The sequence below is a fragment of the Oreochromis aureus genome, linkage group 23 (genome assembly GCF_013358895.1).
Source record: "Oreochromis aureus strain Israel breed Guangdong linkage group 23, ZZ_aureus, whole genome shotgun sequence".
Classification (NCBI taxonomy): domain Eukaryota; kingdom Metazoa; phylum Chordata; class Actinopteri; order Cichliformes; family Cichlidae; genus Oreochromis; species Oreochromis aureus.
In genome coordinates, this window is record NC_052963.1 from 36080811 (window position 1) to 36106148 (window position 25338).

General features: G+C 45.3%; 1 protein-coding gene across 8 annotated transcripts in view; it reads left to right on the forward strand.

The window, feature by feature from the left end:
- The window catches only part of patj (PATJ crumbs cell polarity complex component), a 103078-nt gene that overhangs the window by 63860 nt on the left and 13880 nt on the right, over window positions 1-25338 (forward strand). For all 8 annotated transcript variants that reach the window (XM_039606983.1, XM_039606984.1, XM_039606980.1 and 5 more), the window contains exons 29-31: window positions 15308-15504; window positions 15970-16061; window positions 24681-24765. In XM_039606983.1, coding sequence (XP_039462917.1) covers window positions 15308-15504; window positions 15970-16061; window positions 24681-24765 — 374 coding nt within the window. The remainder of the gene's footprint in view (window positions 1-15307; window positions 15505-15969; window positions 16062-24680; window positions 24766-25338) is intronic.

A 25338-nucleotide genomic window follows, 5' to 3' on the forward strand; every position in this document is an offset into this window, starting at 1 on the left:
TTTGTGATTCATGATGTGGTTCCAATAGGTTCAAAATAGGTCATTCTGGGCACCATTGACCACGTTTAATGCTTTTAGTAATAAAGCAGGAATATGAGGTAGCTACTTCTTTAGGTCTTTATGGAGGTTAAAAATTCTCCAGGCATTGTTGAGTCATGTGTCATTGAACAGCTCCAGAAATGGTTAAAGATGCTGAAGGTTCTTAAGAAAGACCAAGAATGTCCGAACCATAATGTTCAAGGGCTGTGTAGACCTCACAGACGAGCCTGGTACAGGGCAGGGTGGGGTATAAGACCATTTTTAAGTTTTTGAGTGTTCCAGCAGCTTCAGTGATATAAAGATTGAGAACCAGCGGCACTCTTCAGAGTCAGCTGATCGAGCAAAATGAGGAATGGACCAAAAACTTCCTACCTGAGGAAAAAGAGCATGGACACAGGACGAGACTAAGAACGAATTACTGAATATCCATCCATCAGCTATAAAACAGTGATGAGTCTTTGGCTGTTGATCCCAATCATTACAATCCAACAGAGCTGGTGAATCTGTGAGAACCTGCTGGAAGGACCATCTCTGCCACTCTTCATCAACCACATCGTAATGGTGCAGTAGTTGGACTGATCTGAGGCACCAACTGAACTCTTCTCATCCCAGCAAAGAGAGACAGCGGCAGGTTCTTGCTGTAGGGTCCGCCAGAGTGTCAGCCTATGAGCTGATGACTTCACTGTCCAGCCTCTGTCCCTTCACACCATCAATTAAAAGGTCCGATGCCCGTCCTTCATAGTTCTGACTGGTTATAACTGACTGCTGCTTTCTCCACGCCAGAGTTTCAAGAAATATGGAAAAATTCTAAAAACATGTTCAGTTTTCCATCCCAGTTATTGAGGGATCAGTTTGTGTAGAAATGATCATTAAAAATGAAAAATAGAACTGTGCTGATTACTTTCTGAAGCAAGTGTAAATTAAGGGCTATGACGACTGTGTGCGAGGCACCAATGAACGTCTTTACCAGGAGGAGCGCTAATGGAGAACGAAGAGGAGAAAAGGATTGGGACGGAGAGAAAAATGCACAGGAGAGGAGGAGGAGGGAGAGGGGTAAGGAAAGGTAGAGCAGCAGCAGGAGGAGGAGGGTGAAGGGAGAGGGAGAGCCGGGGATGAGGAGAGGGAGTAATCGAGGTTGGAGTGTATAACAGAGCTGTACGTCGCTCTCAGCCTCAGCATCACAGCAGCCAGCTCTCTCTCTCTCACACACACATCACATTTTCTGGAGATCAGAGCGCCACAGCAGAGCTGAAACTGAGACAGCACACACACACACAGACACACACTCTCTGCCGTACATGTGGATTTATCTCTGCGTGTGAAGACTGAAGTATGGACCATGTTGCCTCCGGGTTAGTATGCGCTCTCACTCTGTGTGTGTGTGTGTGTGTGTGTGTGTGTGTGTGTGTGTGTGTGTGTGTGTGTGTGTGTGTGTGTGTGTGTGTGTTCTAGTGGATTATCAAGCGTCTGTCAGAGCTGAGTTATGAGACGGCTCATTGCGTGTGTGTGTGTGTGTGTGTGTGTGTTTGTTTTCCTACCTGATCCCTGTCAACATATCGAGTAGAGGTCACCTTTAACCTGTGTGCATGTGTCTGCACACAATCAGGTGGGGAAAGACAAATCATGTGTCTGCTGCATTATTTTGGTGTGTGTGTGAGAGAGAGAGAGAGACAGAGAGAGAGACAGCAGCACTTTTACCTATGATGTATTTTGCTGTGTATGTGGTGCTGACGGGCATGGGCTTGCTCTTGGGTTCCCCAGGTGGTGCTGCATCAGTATCAGGACCACAAAGTGTGGCTCTGAGCTGCACCATGACCAATGATAATAAATGCATCCATCACATGTGTCAGGTCACATGATTGTCCCGATAAGCGTTCTGTTTCTGCTGCGTGGAGCTCGGTCTGGAGGCAGAAGGCAGCGTACACCATCCTGCCAAAAGTATTCGCTTGTCTGCCTTCACAGTGTGCGAAACTGACTGACCTCCCATTCTTAATCCATACAGTTTAATATGATGTTGGCCCTTTGCAGCTGTAACAGTTTAAGCTCTTCAGACAAATCTTCACGCAGATTTAAGAACAGAACAGATTTAAGCTGCAGGTCAGTCAAGTTCTTCACACCAGAAAGGGGGCATCCCCAAACTGTTCCCAAAAAGTATGTTGAAGCATGAAGAGTTCCTTTCACTGGAACTAAGGGGTGGAGCGCGACTCGTGGAAAACACCCCACACCATAATCCCCCCTCCACCAAACTTTACGCTTGGCACAGTGCAGTCAGACAAGTACCGTTGTGCTGGCAACCACAAACCCAGAATCATCCATCAGAGACGCGTGATTGGTCACTCCAGAGAACATCTCCATACACCACTGCAGAGGCGAGCAGCTGGAGACAAACAACAGGCACATGAACGTCCACACGGATCTTAACGCTAACTGTGCAATAACGAAGTTTACGTCACTTTCTGCTTCCGGGCGCATGGAAGCAGAAAGTATCATCCCTGCTTCAGACCTCAGAGGGTTAAAAGAGGTCCTTATAAGATTTTACGCTGTGAATGACTTTGGCTTTGCATGTTTCATCTAATCTCATCACGTGTCCTACATTTTATCCATCTAATTGCATCTATTCTATTTTTTAATAGCTGTTATCAAAACCACCAGTAAAAATGATGGGGAAAATATATCCACCACCATCCCAACCAGTTGTGCCAGATAGCAGCCGCTCCCTGATCCTGGTTTTAGTGGATGTCATGTTTTGTTAAAGGGAGTTCTTCCTTCCCACCATCACCATGTGCTGTTCATGGGGCACTCCCTCTAATATTATTTTGTTTTTATTTTACAGCATGTTGGGGCGACTGTTGATGTAAAATGGCGCTATAGAAATTAAACTGAATTTAATTCAAATATAAAAACACTGTAGTGTTCCTACAAGACTCCTAGAAAAGTATAGTTCCATCCATCCACTCACCCACCCACCCACCTACCTACTTTATAGCTTATCCAGTTCTCGGTCGGGACAGCAGGAATATAATTTAATGACGTTTTGTCAGATCTGCTTTACACACATGCTGGCATCAGTACCTTGATGCACCAACTGTGGAAACACCAGCAGCTGAGATAACCATCCAGTACGTCCATGTTAGGAGGCTGGAGTGAAGCGTCGGCGTAGACTGCAGTTTGTGTCCTGTATCTGTTTGTTTTCTCTTCTGTTTCCCCCTTTGACTTCTTCTTGCTGATTTTGTTTAGGGACTCAAAAGTACCTGGTTGGGTTTGTGCCAGTCCATCTCAGGGCTACCACAGAGAGACGTGTAATCATCAGATTAACATAACATGCACACGTTTGGATCTTAGGAGGCTCATTCTGCTGAGAAACTGGACTCAGCCGGGGGATCGTGTTTTGTTCCCAGCCCTCAGCCACATCTCCAAGGTGTTCTGAGTCTGCTTTTAAACGATATGAGCCAGTCGGCTGTAAAATATTATAATATTATGTGTGACAGAAAAAAAACCCCCTAAAATATAGAAATGAGAGCTTTCAGAACTCTGGGAAAGCAGTCTAAGCTTTGTGGGGTCTCGTCTTTGAACTACATGTCTTCATTTACTGAAAGGAGCTACCTCAGGTGTTAAAGCAGATGTTAATCAATAACACAGACTAACGGAAAACTGGTTTCTGTGTCTCTCAGGTCTGCATGTTGCTAGCACCGGGATCTCTTCACCGGTTTATGATAACAAATAGAAACAAACTCAACTTTAATCCACCGTCAGTCTCGCTTACAGAGGCGCTCCAGAGCAGCCAATCACCTTCACAGCGTGTGCTCCATCGACCCCTTTCTCAGCAGAGCAACTGGGCTGTCAGCGCCGCTGTAATTTATGACGTTAATGTTGGCTGCGTCCCATTTAGCTTTGCCTGTTTTTCAGGTCCTGCTAGCTCGAATGTGAGGTACTGAGTCACATCGTGCTGCTTAGGTTAGAAGACGATGTGAGCCGTGCAAGGGTGCACAGCCTCATCTCAGACACACACACTGATCTGTGTGTGATGTTTAATCGTGTGTCAGTGTGGATACGTCCTCGATTGTGTGTTGTCCTTAAATCATCGTCTTTGAGCAGAGATGTGTTGTTGCTAACTGGACTGGTCCAGGCAGATTAATGTGCGCTTGTATTGCTCATGCTGTGGGGACTGGACTTCCTTTTAGAGACAAACTGGTCGCTGTACTTTAAATCATTACGTTTTGTGGTGATGAGCTGGTTTAAGGGTTGAGTAATTCTGCAGTAAATGAATGTAAGTCGATGTGATGTCCCCTGAAGTGATGAAAATGGGACGGTGTGTGTGCAGCAGGCTGAGCTGTTGCATTGCAGTGACCTCCAGGAGCTACTGCAGCACTGATGCACACAGCTTGAAGGAGGACGCTCTCTGCAGCTTTAGTGTCTTTCTTAAACTGCTTTCAGCAACCCATCTCAGACATTAGAGGTGATAGTGCTGCTTTATAAGCCGTTAAAAGGGCCGCTGGTTTTAAGACACAGCATTATTGTCCCTAATGGTTTTATTCAGACGGGCTATGGCTATTAGGAAAGAGCCACTCGATAGCCGTCTCTAATGAGCACGAACAGACAATAGAGGAAGTCATATACAGGATTCAAAGCTACATCTGATGTAAATGTGGCCTGTTTACTCTTACAGGTCGTTAGGGTGTTTGAGGGAAAGTGTTAAAGAGCTTTCCACACAGGCAGAGGCCAGCAGCAGAGCACCAACCAGAGGCTATCAAATGCCAGCAAGTTTCAAAGAAGACGGCCAAACTGATGGTTGCCAACGGCTCCCATGGCTGCTTTTGAACAGCTGGCAGCATACAGCTCACTATATGTAATAAAAGCAGACTGTGAGTGCATCGTTAAAGCTGTGTTGTTCTCAGAAAAGCCAAAATCAGGTCTGGACTTTGTAGTTTGTTCAGTCTAAATCAAACCTGGTCAGGCTGCTTTTTTCCGGTGTGTAAAAAATCGGTTGATGGTAGCAGATACTTTAGCTCAGGCTGGTGTGGGTGTGCACGCTTGATCTCATCTCAGAAGCTGAGCAGGGTCGGGCCTGGTTGGTAGTTGGAGCTGGAAATACCAGCCTGTCTCTGAGATGGCCGTCCATCCCTGAGCCTGGTTCTGCCGGAGGTTTCTTCCTCCCCACTGTCGCCAAGTGCTTAGGGCTGTCTGTATGTTGGGGTTCCTCTGTATGATTGTAGGTTCTTTACCTCACATTATATTGAGTGCTGTATAAATAAAATTAAATGAAACTGTTAAGAGCTGCAGAGCTACACAGCAGGTTAGATATGTTAAAGTTTTAACATGGGATTGCTGCCTCTGCTGGACACTAGAGGGTTTGGCTTCCTGTTTAAGGTTTGGACTTTCATAATTGATCAGAACAGTGTGTTGCTTATCCATCCGTGAAGCTGCATTATTCATTTTTAGTTTTGTTTAGCTCCAAACTGTAAAACGTCCACTTAGATTTAAAGTCTGAGTCAGAGCATTTTCTTTGTGGATGTTGTCATGTCCACAGTCAGGTGGATTCAGGAACAACGCGGGAGCTTGGCAGGGAGTCGGGCTTTGTGCATCTTCATTTCCAGCAGCTTTTCCACCTGAGTTCAGCCTCACGCAGGTATCCCTGTTTCCAGCACACATCCCGTTACTGGCCCATTATCAGCACAAACACACTCCTGCTCGTGCGTGACGCATCAAAGCCAGGAGAAGCTGCAGCAGCCGTCTGTCTGTCTGTCTGTCCCAGAGGGCACTGGAATAAATCAGCTGATGGCGTTTCCTGCTTTTAATGCCAGACCTTTGAAGTGTTCAGGTGGAACTGAGCCTCAGCAGTTTGTATTATTGGGTTTTTATCTTTATTGACAGCTGATCATGGACAGGGACAGGAGAGGTCTGCGATGTGTAAAAACAGTGAACAGTTTGAACATCCTCAGCACAGATTTAAGACGATACTTCTTTTCTGCTTGGACAGAAAACACGATGATAAATAATCACAGAAACATATTTAACATGGAGTCCTTTCCTCCGGCGTCTCATTTCTGTGTCTGTGGCGTTGAATCGTGAAGCAGGTTTTGATCATGCAGAGGCCTGGGTGTACATGCAGAGGCCTGCTGGAGTTTATGCTCCACCTCCTTTTCATTTACCTCCTGTTTTATTTTGAAGGTTAGCTCATCAGGTGGATTTCTCTGCTTGATAAGGGTCTGATGGAGTTCACCCGTCTCTAGTGTTTGAGTGGGTCTTTCTGTGGCTCGCTCTCTCTTCCCGTGAGCAGAGGAAGTGATGAAGCCAAGCCAAAGGCCTTTTAACCAGATGGGCATCGGTGATTCAGGTCCATCGTTTTAAAGTGGTGCCAGTTAATCATGACGTTTGGCGCAGAGTTATCAGTCCTCTGTTTGCTTATAGCCCAGCTGGATTTTATGATCTCTGCAGTCACAAGAGCTCAGTGAGGTTAAATAGAACATGTGGCTGAATGTTGACGTTTCTGTCTTTGGTGGAAACCTGATGTCATTCATGGATTCAGGTGGTGATTCACCTGAAATCTACATGAATGATGTGTGTATGGTTGGTTGGCATTAGTTTGATTGATGTGTTAAGTGTTGCTCAGTTGCAGAAGCTGTACTTCAGCTCATATGTTAGACAGACACGATTCTAACGTGCAGAAATAAAACTCAGTCTTTCATATCGTTCTCTCTTTGAATTTCTTTATTTTCTGTTTGTCAACCTTGAGAAACTTTTGCACGTTAAACTGGGTTAGGTGAACACGTAAAGGCTAAAGAAGCTTAACAGTGACGTTTTGCCAGATCTGGGTGTGGGTGCCGAACCAGAGTGCAGCACATCACACATCGTCAGCCCCATCACTGGGTTCAGTTTAAATAATCTCCAGAAACAGGAAGTCATATTTCAGAAGTGCTGTGTGTATACGTGGGTCTGTGTGGCTCTGTGTGTGTGTGTGTGTGTGTGTGTGTGTGTGTGTGTGTATGTGGTCTGTGGTCTGTGTGGCTATGTGTGTGTGTGCGTGTTCAGTAACTGTGTCTCACCTTGCTGTCACCTTGTTCCTGCACCATGGTGCAGGTTCAGGTAACACTATCAGTCTGTTATTGGTCGGATGCTGTTACGTGTCCAAACAGCTGTGGTGGAGTGAACACTGTGATGTGATTGGCTGAGTACCTCTTTGTAGACACCGAGGGGTAAAGTGCTGAACGTTAACATGTTATTATTAGTTAACAAGACTCAGAATTAATCGTTCATCTTCCAGATCAGCTGCTGACATCTTTGAGGATAAAAGTGATTTGACAGCTGTAAAAATGTTCTAATAATGAAGGCAGCGTTTCACAATACAGCACACACCTCCTCCACATGACCCGCACGCTTTGTCTAATATAGCTGACCTGTTGTAAGTGTTGAAGGAGAAGAGGAGTGTTTCCACCCTCAGATACGCGTTAATTCATTTACTGTAGTGTGTGCGCAGATCCGACTCGCAGCCGGCTGTGAGATTCGGACAATCAGAAAATAAAGTTTGATCTCTGCAGCTGCGATCGACATCACAGAAAGTGTAAAAAACTTAAAATAAAAACAAATGAAGATGAAAACGAACACACACACACTGACAGAATGTGATGTTGTACAGGTTGGCTCTAAAAGGTTTTCAGGTGTGGAACTGATGGAGCTGTGACGGCTCTCAGGGTGCAGCACTGAGTTGGATGCATGGTGCTGCAACAGGCTGGTGTGACTCTGAGACTGTGATCACTGTTACTGTATGTGGGGAAAATGCTGCATCATTTAGGCACAAATACAACGCGTTACAGTAATCTAATGAGAGGAATAAGCTGTGGCCGACCTGCGATGCTGTTAGGATTGGAGCACAGTTTCTTGATGGGCTCCTTTGGGTGCCTGTAACACCTGTGCGTGATTACTGGTGTCTGCATTTCACAGTAACACCTTCAGATGTGGATAATTTACATTTGATCTGTTTTCTGACACATTTTTATCTGTGATATAAACGAACCAATACCCAAGGGAAGTGCAGATAAGGAAGTGGATTTCTGCCGTTGTAGAGCTGCATGTGTTCACTTTGTTGTCTTCGCTGCAGGTTTTATTATGGACTCACATTTGTGCACTAAAGTAAAGATGTGCATGTCTCGTTATTCTCCCCTCTGATTGATGCGTGCGGGCTAAGAGTGGTGTGCATGGGCACAGTGCCACACTGACTTACCTTTGAGCAAGCCAAGGTGACACATTAATAATGGATTGGATTTCATATAGCGCTTTTCAAGGCACCCAAAGCACTTTACAATGCCACTATTCATTCACTCTCATTACAAATGTATCCACATGAGCCTTCACTGTGTGATATGCAGCAGCAGACACACTCACTCCTGCCTTTTCCTGATATTCCTCAGCATTTTAACTGATTGTTGGAAGCTCCTTTTAAGACTGTGGGCTGGACTGAAATGGTCACATGACCACGTGTGATTATAGGATAGGTTGAAATCTTTCAGGCATTCACCTCATGCCGGTATGACAACATGTTCTCCTACTGGGGTGATCGTGGCTCAGGAGTTGGCAGTTTGTCTTGTAATCGGAAGGTTGCCGGTTCGAGCAACCTTCCGACAGTCTCGGTTGTTGTCCTTGGGCAAGACACTTCACCTGTTGCCTACTGGTGGTGGTCAGAGGGTGTCAGTGCGCCCCAGGGCGGCTGTGGCTACATTGTAGCTTGCCATCACCAGTGTGAATGTGTGTGTGAATGGGTGGATGACTGAATGTGTAAAGCGCTTTGGGGTCCTTAGGGACTAAGTAAAGCGCTATACAAATACAGCGCTGAGAGTAGCCACGGCACTTTCAGTCAAAGGTCACACACACATCTGCATTTCCATTCTCATCATCCAGCTGCTGCGCGGCTGCTGTTTCTGCATCACGGATGTTGGCTTGTGTCATCACACCAAAGTGTGTTACCTCGGGTCACGTGTCTGTGCGGCAGCGTCGGTTCCTGTCGTGTGCCCGCTGGGTTTTAGTTTTATGGATGATGTGAAATATTTGAATCAAACAGCAGGCGCGCACACACACACACACACACACACACACACACACACACACACACACACACACACACACACACACACACACACACACACACACACACACACACACACACACACACACACACACAGTAAGGGGATACCAAATTCAGAATGTTTGTGTGTGCTGATTTACTGTGACATGTCACCTTGCTAGAAGCACACACAGATTCACATTTCATTTCATGGAGGCAAAGATTTTGTGTGATGGGGTGTCACTGCTGTGTGTGTATGTGTATGTTTGGTCACCGAGGACAAACTGGACCACAGTGTTGCAGAGGAATGGTAACGTGGATCATGTTAAGCTTCTATTTGCTTTTTTACCCCTCGTGCAGCCCTCACAAGGGCACCGGGGGCGGTGCCTGAACTACCGCTGTCGTTAAACTGGACTAAACTGTCCAGAGTGTTAGAGGAAGGGCGGAATGAAAAGTTTAAGAGAACGTGGGCAAAAATTAGGACTCGCTGATGCCAATTAAACCAGGTTACAGGCTCTGAAGAAAAGTGATAGAGACAAACTGGAGCAACATTCATGAACTGGAATACCACACTGAGGGGAACGCCACCATCCTTCAAAAGGAATGACTCAGTCAGCAGCACGTGTGTGTGTGTGTGTGTGTGTGTGTGTGTGTGTGTGTGTGTGTGTGTGTGTGTGTGTGTGTGTGTGTGTGTGTGTGTGTGTGTGTGTGTGTGTGTGTGTGTGTGTAAGTAAGAGAGAGAGACAGTGAACCTGCTGCAGGCTAGAGCGACAGTGTTCATCAGTGTGTGACAGTCGGTGCTTGGTGCCGTCACGCTGCAGGCAGCCTGTGTGCTGCATTGATATGCATGTGCACCGTCTCTGCAGCGCCCCCTACAGTCACACTGTGTTTGTGGCTTGCCGCCTCCCCTAGCCGCCATTGTCTTCTGGAAAGATGTGCGAGAGTTGAAGTTTCCTCTGCAGCCTCCTCTCAGCTTCTGTCTGAAACAGAAACACATTAGAAACAGATGTGCTTCTACTTTCTTCTCCTCCGGTGTCTCCTTTGCATGTCTGCAGTGTGTGTGTAAACCCAGAGCCTGTAGATTTAAGCTTTTATGACCTACAGTTCAGGGTCTGCATAAACTTCCTGCTCACTTTCCAGTAGAAGTAATGATGATCACTTCAGCAGGTCACATTCAACCACCTGTCCATCCTCTTGTTTTCATCCGAAGCTGAGGCGGGAATGGTGTCAGCGGGATATTCCACATGGATTTTTCCTGAAAGTGTGTTTAGCTTCCTCCTGAAGGATCCTCAGCTGCTTCCAGCCCAGATGAGATATAAAATCTCTCCAGTGACTTCGCAGTCTATCTCCTCCCAGTCCTCCTCCCCAAAGGGCGCCGTGATTAGACGCTGCACCACCTCTGCTGGCTCTGCTCAGTACGAAGAAGCCGCTGAGCTGCTTGTAGTCCATGGCTCATTCTTTCTTTCCTTACCCAAAGCGAGTAGCCATGGGTGAGGGCAGCAGCACCTTCTGCCTCATCTCCTTCCAATCACTCATGGACGACTCATTCTCAAACCCGAAGAAGGAGATCTGAATACCTATGTGATTGTGGCAGAATTAAGGCACAACTGGACCACAGATCCATGTTTTTAGCCATTTATTTACACTGGCTGCAGCTCTCAAGCTGCCAGCCGCACATCACACCACAACAACCCACCAACCCATGAGTCCCCGTGTTTTAACAGGCGGGCATGATCGCAGATGCCTATTGTGAAATGTTGGGTAACGGGTCTGCCTAAAAATACCTTATTTAAAAACACCGAAGTGTGAGAAACTGTTTTACTTTAATTTATAATGACGAAAAAACTAAAAAGTGATATTTTTCTCTTGCTGGTTGTTTAAAATTCAATCTTTTATACCTTTTGGACAATTTTTTGCTGCAAAATCTTCATTTCCACCATAAATGAGGCGGAGCCCAAACTCACCGTCAGGGTTCAGAGTCTATTTAATCATCTGGATAATGTCCTGTTTGTGACACATAGCTGCTGTCCCGTCGTCCACCACCATGCACCTGCACCCTCCATCACTGCATAATATTTGCTGGATGAACTGAGTCTGAACACCAAACTCTGAGCTGCATTCTGCTGCTTTGATAAATCATTTCAAATGAGTGGCCGGAGCAGCGGAGTGGAAGTGGTTAATTAATTTGGTGGTTTCTGTGCTGTGGGCGCGGGGCAGCAGTTTAGCTCCTTATGTGTTTTTAATAGATTTCTGTCAGCTGAACACATTGAACCTCCTGAGAGGAGAACTTAATGAGACATCCTGTCATCCTGACAAAGAGAAGCACTCCCAATAATTTAATCCACATTAAACACACAATAAAAGGTGCGCCTGCTCCTCTTCCTGACACGCCTCCATCATCAGAGCAGCAGCCGGTGATGGAGGCGCTCCGTCCTTGAGCCACTTCTCCTCACCCCGAGAGGCATTAACACCTGCAGTTACCTGTCACATTAAAGCTATTAATAGCTCATTAAATACACACACACACACACACACACACACACACACACACACACACACACACACACACACACACACACACACACACACCACACACCTGCCTCCTGTCTGAAAACTGTTAGCCTTTGATTAAACTGTGTGTGTGTGTGTGTGTGTGTGTATATGTGTGAGATGTTAATAGCATGGTTGTGTGTTCTCTGTAGATATTTTTGTTTTCCAGCTTCACACAGACAAATGCAAAGTTAATTTTATTATTATTTAGTGTTTTATGGAAACGCTGCAGGGAAAGTCTGTGCAACTATAGATTGTAAAAAGAAGATGGACATTCAGAAGCTGTGCTGTAGCATTTTGGCTGTGACCATATTTGTGTGAGAGGATGGGGCGCTCACAAAGCTCCAAAAGCACAAACATGGTGCAAAGGTCCAGTTCAGGTGAAGCTAGCAGACAGCTTGCAGCTACAGTTACCTGTGTCACCATCCAACCGTCAGTCTCAGAGGCCACGCCCCAAACCAAGCAGTTATTTCTGCTGTGATGTTTTAACATCAGGTCTGTGGGGCCTGACTCACTTTTGCCTCTGCTGGACATCAGAGGAACTGCAGTGACCTCAGGTACCTGAGGTGGCACGTGAGGAGCTGGTGATGAGAGTGAGCTCTTCTTGGGTCCATGTATGAATGTGATTCAGCTGTGGATGATATTTTGGGGTTGCTGTTTGCCATCCCAGATATTTCCCAGGATTCTCGACGTGCTTAGCTTCATGGCGTCATGTTAAGTCGTTTGTAGCTGAGTGTGTGACAGCTTGTTCTGATCAGCAGCCACAAATTTGACAGTAATTAAATGTTTTCTGTCAGAGTGTGTCTCACCTCAGCGCTGGGAGCACAGAGTCATTAATGCCTCCTAAAGCTGTGGGAAAACAGAAGGAACTGTCTGAATGGGGCTATCTCTGTGATGAAATCAGTGTCAAACACATCCTGTCTACACTCTGCTGCTTCTTCATTCGCCGTCAGATCTCATCTGACCTGCTCGTTTGAGTCGATGCCACAGAGGAAAGGAGGCGTTTGTGGCAGCTTGTTTTCCTCAGAGGAAGTGCTCTGACAGCAACATGATGATTAAAAACAAGCGCTCAACTTGTTTCCAGGCATGTCTCAGAGAATATCGGCTGCCTCGGGCCTCAGAGTCACAAACACAGGACTGGTATGACCGCCTGACCCCTCAATAAGCAGGTTTTGGTGCTTGAACCTGAGCAAACAAAAGGAAACAAAAAGTCCTGCAGGACTGATCTGTGAGTCGGACACTGATCACGGTGCCGATGCTAGCAGAGGCCCATTTACATCATCGTCTAATTTTAAATATACTTTAAATGTATTAAATTACAAATATTGCACTCTCTGCCTTCGCGGCGTGGCAGTGTGGCTTCGGTGAGTACTGAACGCGCTCGTGACCTCACCGGGTTCGCTCTGCTTTGAATGAAACTTTGTACGCAGCGTCGCCGGCTGCTCGCAGCAAATCGGGGCAGGCTGACCCGAAACACCAACTGAACTCACCTGTTGTGTGTTGTAACCGGAGCAGGCTGCAGCCCGGCAGGTTAAACTGTTCTCAGGTCAACGCTGTCTCTAACTGCAGGTAAAACATGACCTTTCACCTGCTCTCACCTGTTCTTAAGGTTTACCCAAAATGCACTTTGTGAATGATCATGCCAGTTTCTTCAGACTCTGGTCCATCTAAAGTCAGATGTGACCGATCATCAGAACGCCTGACGGTCGTGTTATCGTTCGATCCTGTGAGCAGACGGCTTCGGTCTGCCCTCATTAATGCTGTCAGTGAATCTCTGCCTTCATCATCGTCATCATCTCGTGGCTCCTCATCCTCACCTCCCTCCTCTTCCTCACGCTGAAGCTAATTAGAATGAATTTTTCTGATGATTTGAACCTGGACAGTCTCTCCTTCAGTGTCACCTCCCTGTGCAGTTTTTACAATTATTTCTTAGTTTAATGTATTCAGTTTTGTGCTTCAGTGTAAAAACTAAATAAAATGTGACGTTTTAACTGCAGATGTTTTACGTTTTCTTTGGTGTCACAGGAAGCCGCTGACGGTTTGCTGCCTCAGCAGACTTGGTGAACGTGATATTTGAAATGTTAAATTTGTCGAGTGTCTCGTGGAAATCGAGTCTGGCTTCAGTTATTCTCCAGTTTGAGGTGATTTACTGGTTTTCAGTTTCTTTGATAACTGCAGTGACCTTTAAATCCTCTCATCATTTGACAAAAACACGAAACCCTTCACGTCTTCAAAGCGGCCGCTGATTGTGGAAAGGTCAGGAAGCACAAAGAGCAATAATTAAAGGCACATTTGCTGACAGTGGAGGAGTTTAGTCTCAGCTGCAGGTTTCCTCACCCTCGCTGTTTGTTTCTTTCACAGATCATTAAACTGATTTTTGTTTGACACCAGATTTGTCTCTGCTTGTCTCTTCATCTCATCCTCCCTCCTCTCTGTTTCATAATTACCTCCTCACCTCGTTACTCTTCTCCTTCACATCTTAAATGCTCCTCTTTGCTCTCCTTTCTTCTCTCCTCCCCTTCTGCTCTTGCGTTTTGGATTTTGTACTCACTTTCTATGTATATTTTTCTCCTCTCCACCTCCCCCCTTCATGCTTTTAATTTTATCTCCTCCTCCCTGTCAATGAGCCAATCCGAACAGCGGACTCCTGATCACTTCATGAATCTGAGGCATTATTTTTATATGTAAGTGGCTTCCTGGAAATCCCAACAAATACAGCCATAAACCTCTATCAGTGCTCAGACTCTGTCTTTTTACTTGGCACATTTATATAACTGCTCGAAAAGATTATGTACCAGCGTAGGGTCTGACAGTGCATCCAAGGATTTCATCCTCATACCTAATGTCAGTCAGGGTGCTGTTGCCTCACCTGCAGAGGTCTCTGCATCCCTCCATGGATAAGCCTCCCCAGACCAGCATAACATTCTCCACAGCTTCTACAGACCCTTTCACGTCTATCACATGTGCTCAGGGTGAACCTGCTCTCATCTGTGAACAGCACAGGGCATTCTATGGCAAATGTCAGTCAGGTCCACGGTACCGTGCAGTGAGCGCACTAGGAGGCATCGGGCCCTCGGGCCACCCTCATGAAGCCCGTGTCTGATTGTTTGGTCAGAGACATTCACTCCAGCGGCCTGCTGGAGATCCTTTTGTAGCTCTTCCAGTGCTCGTCCTCTCCCTCCTTGCACAGAGGATCAGATTCCGGTCCTGCTGATGCGTTAAGGCCTTCTACGGCCCTGTCCGGCTCTCCTGGAATCTCTTCCATGTTCCTGAGACTGTGCTGGGAGACAGCAAATCTTCTGGCAGTGACACGTATTGATGTTCCATGCTGGAGGAGTTGAAGTACCTGTGCAGCCTCTGTAGGGTCCTGGTATTACCTCATGCTACCAGCAGTGACACTGATCTTAGCCAAATGCAAGACTAGTGAAATACAGTCATACAAGACGAGGAGGGTAAAATGAAAACTATCCCTGGTTTGGGGGTCGTCTCATTGTTGCCCCTCTATTGCACCCCCCTCTGATCCTTACCTGATCAGATCAGTATCCAGGAGTTTAAGTGACTTGATGCTGTGCTCTGATTAAAAAGTGTTTTTGTGAGAAATGTATCATTTCTCAAGTTGGTTGTTCTCCTTTCCTGGTTCTCCTCCTCTTCCCTGGGCTGCAGAGCGGTGGTGTGAGCGTTATGGAGACCTGCGAGGGGAGCTGCTATGCGTGGAGCTGGAGAAGGAACGACAGGGTTTGGGCCTCAGCCTGGCGGGAAACAGGGATCGCTCCCGCGTCAGCATCTTCGTGGTCGGGCTCCATCCCGGGGGGCCAGCTGCCCGCGACGGGCGCATCCAGATTGGAGACGAGCTTCTGGAGGTAAGAAGAGTCCAGATTATCATTTTACATAAATTACATCAACCACAGTGAGAATGAAGGCATGGCGTTCATGAGTCATGTGTGAGGAACTCAGTACAACATCTGCAACATCTGGGCCATCCTTTTTTTAATTTATTTTTTGATAGTGTTCAAATGAGTTTGTTGTTGTCAAATGTGTCAAAGCTGCATGCAGGTGGCTCTTCTACCTGCAGACGAGCAGATGCATCAGACTGAAGAGAAAACACCTGAGTGCAGCTCTCAGGTTGATCTGCAGGGTGTGTTTGTATTGATATAACATTTTGCTTCTTGTAGTTCTCGGGGACCTTTCAGCGGTCTGCCCCTCTGAGGACACATTTACTCCTGTTGTTGTCTGTCTGTTTGTATTCATGAGGTAATAACCCTCCCTCACTTTCAGCACCTGTGGACATCAGGTAACTCATCTCCACCCCTCTGTCTGCATTTCAGATTAACAACCAGATTCTTTATGGGCGGAGCCACCAGAACGCCTCGGCCATCATTAAGAGTGCCCCCTCCAAGGTGAAGCTCATCCTGCTCAGGTAGGACTGCAGTGCATGATGGGAAAGTCAGAGCATTTAAAAAAGGTTCCATACACAGTGACCTGCTGCGTTATGGAACGTTTTGGTTATCAAACTAACACTGGTGCTGCTACCAGTGTTAGTTTGATAACCAAAAGCAAAACAATAATAAATAACATTTTTATTCAGTCAACAAAAAAAGTCATTTTACAAATAAACTTTCAGTTTCAGTGTCTGATTCAGCAAGCTGTGGGGTCTTCCTCCTGTTACAACAATAAAAAAACTACATTAAAAATTTAAATTTCATATAATTAAGATAAATAATATTTGACTGATCTCACAGCAGCTGAAACAAACAGAATAATAATAAATATCAGTAATAATATTTCAATTTAAAATAATTAAAGCAATATTTGTGCATTAAGTTCTTAAAAATAGAATTATTAAAGACTTCTCTGCAAACCCTCCGGTGAGCTGCATCAGACGCTTTGGCTGGTTTCCTGACCTAAACACTCACTGACTCCGCCCCCTTTTTAATCCTGCATAGCGTGTTTTATTGTCGTGTGTCTTGATTGTGAATGATATCACAGTTATTCTCTGATGCTGTCGTTCATCCACAAAAACATGACCTTGTGCGCCGGTGAGGAGGTCTGTGCAGGAAACGCATGAAGAACAAGCTGTTTCTGTTTCCTGTCGCTGCATTCTCTGCAGCACATCATCAGCTGATGCAGACTGAGCACGCTCAGCTGAGTCTGAGGAAAACACAGCTGCATTCCCTTCAAAATAAAAGCTGCTTCCTGATGTGGAGGATGACTCCCAGGCTGTAGAGAAGAAGCTCAAAGCGTTCCAGAGCTCAGGCTTTACCACAGCAGGGACGGTGGAACGCCTCCTTCACACTCACTGAGGAGTCATTTAGGATTCAGGGAGGAGATGGGTAGATTATACTCCTCGTTCCTCCTCCTCCTCCTCCTCTTCCTCTGCAGATCCATAAATGATCTTTTGTGATTTGCAGCTTTGAAGCAAGCGGGTGTGTTTAAGTCCAAAGCCTGGCTCATGGGGCCGGGTTAGCACTCCATCATGCAGATTTAAACCCTCAGCCTGACAGGATGAAGACCATCGCGCTTATCCTCCTCTTTCTGAGGAGAGTTTATCCACATTGTCACTCAGTTTCACCTGATATGGGACGTGACGGAGCTGTAAGTAGATCACATTATCAGCACAGGAGAGATGAAAGGGAGGAGATGGTTTCAGGTGAATGTGCTCAGACTTTAATCAGCACAGATTGTTCATGTTTGAAGTGTGAAAAGCTGACGTTAGCTTTGATAAAAGGAAAAATTGGATTGAACTTTTTGTCTGCAGCCCTCATTTTGACAGGATGTCAGAGGCAGAGGTGAGGAATGAAGTCCTCACTGTTCTCCTCTAATTTAACTCATCACTTAAATTCAGCCGTCAGACAAACCGCAGAATGAGAGACACTTAAGTGAAATCCTTCTCTGAGCTTCAGACCGTACTTCTCTCCATGTTTGGTGAGAGAAATTTGAAGATTTTGATTGGAGGTTATTTATTAGCGGGTATATGTGTGTGTAAGGGTCTCATACAGTCTTTCCTCCCTCTAGTCCAATCACGGTCATTTTTGAAACTCCTGCCATGTTGAAACCAACATGGCAGGAGTTTTAGAGCTAAACTGTGGATATGTCCATGTTTTGTGTACAGTCTGTTGACACAGTATTCTGACAGAACCACAGTTGCAGCAGCCTCCTGTAGCAGGATACTACGGTCATAAATTAAATGAATATCTGAGCTGCAGGACGAAAATCCCACATCATTGACTCCTCACATCCTAACCCACTCTCACTGTCCCCACAGCTTTATACCAGCCCACTCCCAGCATTCCCACCAGGTCAAAGCTGCTCTGACCTCTTGAGAGGGAGCTGCAGTAAATCAGTGAATTTTCTCTTTATAATCCAGTGAGGATGTTTTTCTCTGTATGAGGTTATGTTTACGTGGTTTCTGCATCACAATGCTTTTAAGACTTCCTGAATGTTGTCTGATTGGCAGATTTGTCACACAGACTCTGGTCCGGTGTTTTAATAAATCCTTTCTTCGCTGTCACAGGATTCATGGTGAGTCTTCAGTTCAGCTTTAAATATTCAGGTTGATGTCTTACAAAGACAAACATCGAGGCTAAGCAGACATCTCATGGGGCCTCACCCTGTAACAGGCTTTAATAACGGAGCTGATTCTGCAGTAAACTGTAGCAGAAAAACAGGAAATATTAAGCTGCTCATATTGAGCATTTTGATGGGTTCGATCCCACCAGGTTGATGTTTAGTTAAGATTTCACTGCGGAACATCTCAAAGTTATTCCCTTAATTTCCTTTTTGTTAAAGAAAGCAGGTCAATATAAGACATGAAACACTGTGCAGTGTGACACCTGTAGTGTGACAGGTAAGCGGTCAAAGGGATGAGCCCGTCTGATTGGTTGTTTAATCATGACTCGTGCAGCTCCTTGACAGGGCAGACAGGTCACGGTGGCGTTATTCGGGAGGCTGGTACGAAGAGATGCAGGTAGATGAAGGTGTCAGTCTGAAGTGTGAGACTGCTACAGATCTCCTTTACTCCATCTGATTGGTCATTCGCTGCACCCCAGTGTCGGCATGGAAACATTGAAACAAGTAAATCACACGGAAAACAGGAGATCAGAGTGCTCACTGAGCCGGGGAAGCGGCAACCAACAATCAGCTGACACTTTGATGTGTCTGTGATGTCATCATCAATCCACCGGCACAGGTGTCTGTCACTTCCTGACAGCTGTAGTGTTGGAGTGAGACAGTGATGGAAACATCTGACTGAAGCTGTAATAAATGCTGATCTGCGCTGACTCACAGATATCTGGAACACTACACACAGATATTCTGGACATGAAGTTATGTCTGCTGTTTCTTAACTTCCTTTTGTTTTTTTTGAATTTGAAATATTAAAATACAGAAACTTTTTTTTATGTTTTTATGATCATCATATTAAATTTAATGTTTCCTTGTGAATATTTTTGTTTGGCTGATTAAATGAAGGAAACTGTTTCCTGCAGTTCAGTTTGTGTCTCTGTGGTACATTCAGGACACTTTTCTTCTTCCTGCAGCGTGAACGTATTGCGCCTTTCAGGGTTTGTGGAGGTAAACGTGGTCTTTAGAAGGGATCAGTATGGCGCTGAGGAGGAGGGGGAGGAAGAGGTGGTGTGTTTGGATGAGATGAAGGGATTCCTCCCATGATTCCCTGATCATATCAGCGTTCTGTTTTGACTCCTATGATGGTCATCTCTCTCTCTCTCTCTCTCTCTCTCTTTTCTTCCTTCCTCCTGGCGGCTCTGATTGAATCGTGTCAGAGCAGCAGGACGTTGGCACTCTTGCCGTGTTCAGCCAGGTGAAAGAAAACTCGTTAAAGTCGAGTCCACGGGCTGCAGCTGAATGATTTATCAGTGAATGAAGGTCGCAGCGGCACCAAGCTAACACGGTTAACTGTTTCCCTGCCAGTCTACACGTCCGACTTCCTGTTTCACTGATTTCCAAAATGATGACGTAAGGAAGAGCCGACATGGAGACTGGAAGTCAACAAACTAGAAAATAAAATCAGGATTTCATCACTTTTCACTCACAGAAACAAAAAATGTAAAGTTCCTGATTGACCTGCAATCATTACATCAGGTTTGGAGGTGATGACATCATCACCATCCTCAGCATCTCTTCCTCATTAAAAAAAAAAGCCGGAAATGCAGCAAATTACTTTCATATATTTGTTTATTTGTTATTTTGGGCTGAAAATCATGAAAAATTCCTGTTATGGAGACAGCTCCTGATTCATCTCTGTGCATCGCTGCACAGGTGCAGAGAAAAACTCTTTGTGCAGAAGGCATGAGAAACTTCCAGGAATCCCATCTGGATAATCCAGTGGTCTTACATGAGTCCGACAGCAGGTGTAGAACAGGTGGTGCCATGATAATGCTCAGTTGCGCCACCTTTAGGTTAGAAATGCACATCTTAACGTTTTTACTCCGTCATCCACCCAAGTTTCACATTGGCTGGCTATTAAACATCTGAGGCTCAGAAGGGGCTGCCTGGTTCTGCCGGAGGTTTCTTCCTGTTTAAAGGGAGTTTTTCCCTCCCCACTGTCGCCAAAGTGCTTGCTCATAGGGGGTCATATGGTTGTTGGGTTTTTCTCTGTATGTATTATTGATTCAATTGAATTGAATTGAACAGACGAGTTTGAAACCCATCACCTCAACTTCAAGGTCAGAGGTCAAGTTGTTTGAAAATCTTGTGAATGTGATAACTCGAGAAGGAAGTCACCTAAGATTAATGCCACGTGCACAGCTACCAAAAATCTTTACTGCCACAGGTTCACCATCCTGAACCCTCCCTAACACTTTGTCTGTGGACTCGTGTCCCCTCAGCTCAGCTCGACAGGAATCACATTGCGGAAACTGACCTGCTGCTCAGCTGGATTTCTCTGCGCCGTCACCAACGACGGAGCAGTGCGTCAGCAGGTGATGGTGAGAGGCAAAGGAGGTCGAGGAACAAGAGGGAGAGAAAATCTGTAGGTGTGACTTGGTCTGTCGGGGTTCTGCCAAAGCTTTAAAATGCTGCTGTGGTCGCATGGTCCTGTTACTCTGTCTGTGGACCGCAGCACAGACGCCCATTATGAGCTGCGGTAAAGCTGTAATGGAGCGGACGCGGTGAGCTTTCATGGTGATGTCTGGTGACAGATTCATTACAGGATACCCAGATTTGCACTGCACTTCCTGCGGATGGCATCCTCGGACTGAGTGCTGCAGTAATGAGCTCTGAGAATGAACATAAGAGCAGGACGAGGATCTCAGCGGCTCCTCTGATGCAGATGGCTCCATTTAATGGCGATGCCTCAAATCCAACGAGCTTCAGACAGCTCCTCTGAGGGTTTGAAGTGACGGCGGAGTTGTTCCATATGGCGCTACGCCCTCCTTCATGTCCGTCGGCTCTCTGGGGGGGGCGTTGCTGCTGTTTTCTGCTCTGTTACCCGCCAAGCTGTTGCTGCAGTTGTAGATATAATAAATCCTTCTTCAGCCGGGCCCGGTGGACTGAGCCTGAGTTTGGATTACAGCTATGGTCCTATCAGGAGAGGAGGAGGAGAGATGATGTCACACTGTCTGCCATTACAGCGTTACATTTTCTGTTTACACGTCAGTGTTTAAAACTTAATTCTGCTTTATTTCAGCCTGCCGTTCCTCTCATTCGTGAGTTAGCTGAGTCATGAGAACTTTGCAGTGTGTCGATGTATGCAGAGACTGTACATAAAGGTTGAATATCGTTTTAGGTTTGTGATGTCCTGGCATGAAGTTGAACATTTCCATCATCACAATTTTGCCTTTTTGGGGTCAGATGAATACGGCCTGGATCGTTTGCTTTCTCTGGCCTCCTTTCTGACTGTAACGGGTCCTTCAGTTCCAAAGCAAACACTACGTTCTATTCAATCAAAGCTGAAACCAGCGACCGAGACCAGAAACTCCTTTGCAAACTTTTTACTAACCTCAGTGATCGAATGAGCAGGAGGCCCATTTTACAGTCAGAAGATGCCTGCTGCGTAAGGCATAAACACACAAATTCTGCAGGTGTGGCAGAGCTGTGATCCGAATTTATCAAATTTCAGATCCGTGGAAGAAAATAGTTGAATTAATATTTAAAATTTCACCACTGGGTGGCAGTGTTTTATGAAAAAGTGCAGGAGTGATGAGGTTTGAACTTACTGTTTGTGAAGCTGAAGTTTGTTCTCATGGTTTTGTGTTTTTCTATTTTTGTGTCAATCTGTGTTTCCTTTTTTCTAAATGTATTGATCAAACTAACATCCGGGGAGGGATAAAAAAACAAAAAACTGGGCACTCCCACCTAGAGGGGGAGACCAGGTGGGGAGTGCCCAGAGGTGTGAGGAAACCAGGAGCTGCACAGACTATGCTGAGGAAACATGAGTGAGTCATCAGTGAGGCGTGTCGGTGGCTCTACAGCAGCACAAAGTAACAGATGGACGACCACGTAGAAGAAACCGTTGCTGATGCTGCAGTGTGAGACTCAAAAGAGCACACAAGGAGAAGCCTTCACAGTAAAACCGAAACATCCGGCTGTTTTTATTTCTCTCTACTTAAAAAAGATTAAAAAGATGAAACCTGCAGCTGCTGAGGAGGACCTCAGACTGTGGAGCTTTGTTTCCGGTTGTCCTCCTCTGTGGATTTTCCCGGGATCACAAATTTCTTTAGCCTGTTGTTGGGCCCTGTCCCTCAGCTCTGTGAAGCATCACCGTCATGCTGCTGCAGTTTAAAGAGCTGCACTGCTCTGTCGAAGCTGTAGGTGAGCTGCAGCTCCTCTACAGCTGTTACAACTCTGCTGCACCTCCATGACGCACTGAAATTCCGAGCCAACAGACGTTCTGAGTTTAAACCAGAGAGACTGGTGAATCTGATGGCACAGTCACAAAGCTTCGCATAGTTCCAGAGCGGACTCGGTCTGTCCTGCTCAAGTAAATCCATCTTTGCTGCTCAATGCTGAGTCAGAGGGGAGGCACTCTGATTCAGGCTGTTTCCATTATCGTGTCACTGTAGTATCGCGTCACATGTGAAACACTGCATGTTATCCCTCAGGCCAGTCACACCTCTACATCATCCTGCATGATGTAAGTAAGTAAAATGTATTTGTATAGCACTTTTTAAGACAGGAATGTGTTACAAAGTGCTTTACAAGGAATATAAAAACATGTCAGACAAAACAACATACTACACAAGAACAAGAGCGTTACCCAAATGCCTGTCTAAATAGATGCGTTTTCAGCTGTTATTTAAAAGAAGTCACAGAGTCGATGGTGCGTAGAAGAGGAGGTAAACTGTTCCATAGAATTGGTGCTAGGGTTTGGAAAGTGTGATCCTTTGTTTTCAAACGGGTCCGTGGAAGAGTCAGAAGAACTAAGTGGATCTAAGAGTCAGGGTGAAGAAGCTCGATGATATAAGTGGGGGCCTCTCCTCATAAAGACATAAAAGTAAGAATGAGGATTTTAAACTGATATCTATACCCAACCAGAAGCAAGTACAAGGACTTTAACAAGGGAGTGATATGAGTGAATTTATGACTGTGGGTTAACAGCCTTGGTGCAGCATTTTGGACTGCTTGAAGGTGATTTAAAGATGCCTTTGTCAGACATGTTGTCTGATTTTAGGCTTGATACTCTGGAGTAAGAATTGAACACTCAATCTTGTCTGCATTCAGCTGCAGGAAATTGTTTGCCATCCAATCATTAATTTCCTTATGACAGTCCATTAGAATGAATAATTTGTCTAATTCGCAAGGTTTAAACGAGATGTACAGTTTGATATCATCTGCATACAGATGGTAGAAAATCATTTTGAAACCACTAATGATAAGGCCTAAAGGCAGAATATATAATGAAAATAACAAGGGGCTTAAAACCAATCCTTGTGGAACACCGCATGATAATTCAGCAATATCTGACCGAAGGTTTCCTACTGAATCCAAAAGTGATCTATCTACAACAAATGAGGTGAAGCATTTTAGGACAGATCCAGATATCCCTACCATATGATTTAAGTGGTGGATTAAGATCTGATGATCAAAAAGGTCCAGTAGAACAAGGACTGAGCAAACACCTTCTGTCTGTGGCCATCAAAAGGTCATTTGTGACTTTAAGGGGAGCTGTTTCTGTGCAGTGTAACTTTGAAAAACCTGACTGAAAGTTATCAAGACTTTTTCTAATATTTTAGAAATGAAAGGAGGTTTTGAGATGGGTCTGTAGCTTGTCTGAAGTGTTGGATCCAGGTTAGGCTTTTTCAGGTTGAATAACCTGTTTAAAGCACCTGGGGACAGAGCCAGATAGCAGGGAACAGTTTATCAACGTGACCACAGAGGGCCCATGGCCCATGGCATCAAAAAGAAACAGAGAATTATAATTATAATTATGGGATGTGGGAGATCACAGTTGAAGGGGCTATCTAAGGGAGTTATATTTCCTCTTAGGCCACTAATCTTATCTTGGAAAAATCTTAAAAAGGCATTGCAATCCATATCTGAGAAGACTGGTGTACATGGAGTAGGAGGAGAGATGATGCTATTCACTGTATCGGAAGAACCTTAGGATTTTTTTTACTACTGCAAGTAGTTTAGAGAAATAAGTGGCTCTTGCATCTTTCACTATGTTGTTAATAGCTATTTTAAGTGGAGCTTATGAACCGCAAGTTTTGTGGCTTTCCACAGGCGCTCAGTTTAACGGCATATTCGCCTAAAGCTGCGGATAGCTTCTATGATCCTGGGCAGGGATTTAACAGTGCTGCCTTTCTGATTTTGAGAGGAGCCACTTTATCTAGAATTTTTAGACATTGCAAATTGAAGGATGCCACATGCATCATCATTTTCAGGTAGATTATTATCAAACAATTCCACAAATTCTTCCACCACAGAGTCAGTAATTAGACATAAATGCTTCACATGAACAAAGAGCAGAGTTTCACAGATAAAGGAGACATCAAATACAGTACAGGCGCGTGTGTGTGTGTGTGTAGCAGTCTTTGTTCAAACTGAAGTGAAAAACTCGTGATCCTCTGTGTCTCTGCAGAAACGACGATGCAATAAACCAGATGGCCGTTCCTCCCTTCCCCTCTCCCCCTCCACCACCCTCCCTCAGCCCGGCCAGCCCTGAGGTACGCGTGCACACACACACACACACACACACACACACACACACACACACACACACACACACACACACACACACACAGATTCAGGATACAGCTTCTCTTTCCCCATACGTTTGGATATGTGCTCTCCAGTTTTGAGCAGTGACACTTGTCCTGGTATAAATATCAGGTTCTGCATTTAAAATCCTTTTGTTGAGTGAAGCAGTAATTTTGTCTGTTGTGATGTCACTGTGTCAGGCTGAGTGATTACAGACTCGTTAATGTCGCCAGATAGTGTGAAAAGAATAAAAAGGTTTGTCGTCAAAGTTGAAAACAGACCAGAGGAAGCAGGTGAAGGTCACTGTGAGATCATTTAGACAAACGTCCATGTGAGTGTGAGTGATGGCAGGATGGAGTTCTCTTCAATGGCTGTGGTTTAATCGTCGCAATGTTCAGACTGCTGTGTGTAAAATGTTTTGATCTGATTTGTTTGGTCATATTGATGAAAATGTTAACCTGTGAGAATTTGCAGGAGGTGTAGGTAAAAGTTTGCAGGTAATGTTTCCTGTCCTTTGTAAAGATGTATGTTAGCGTTTA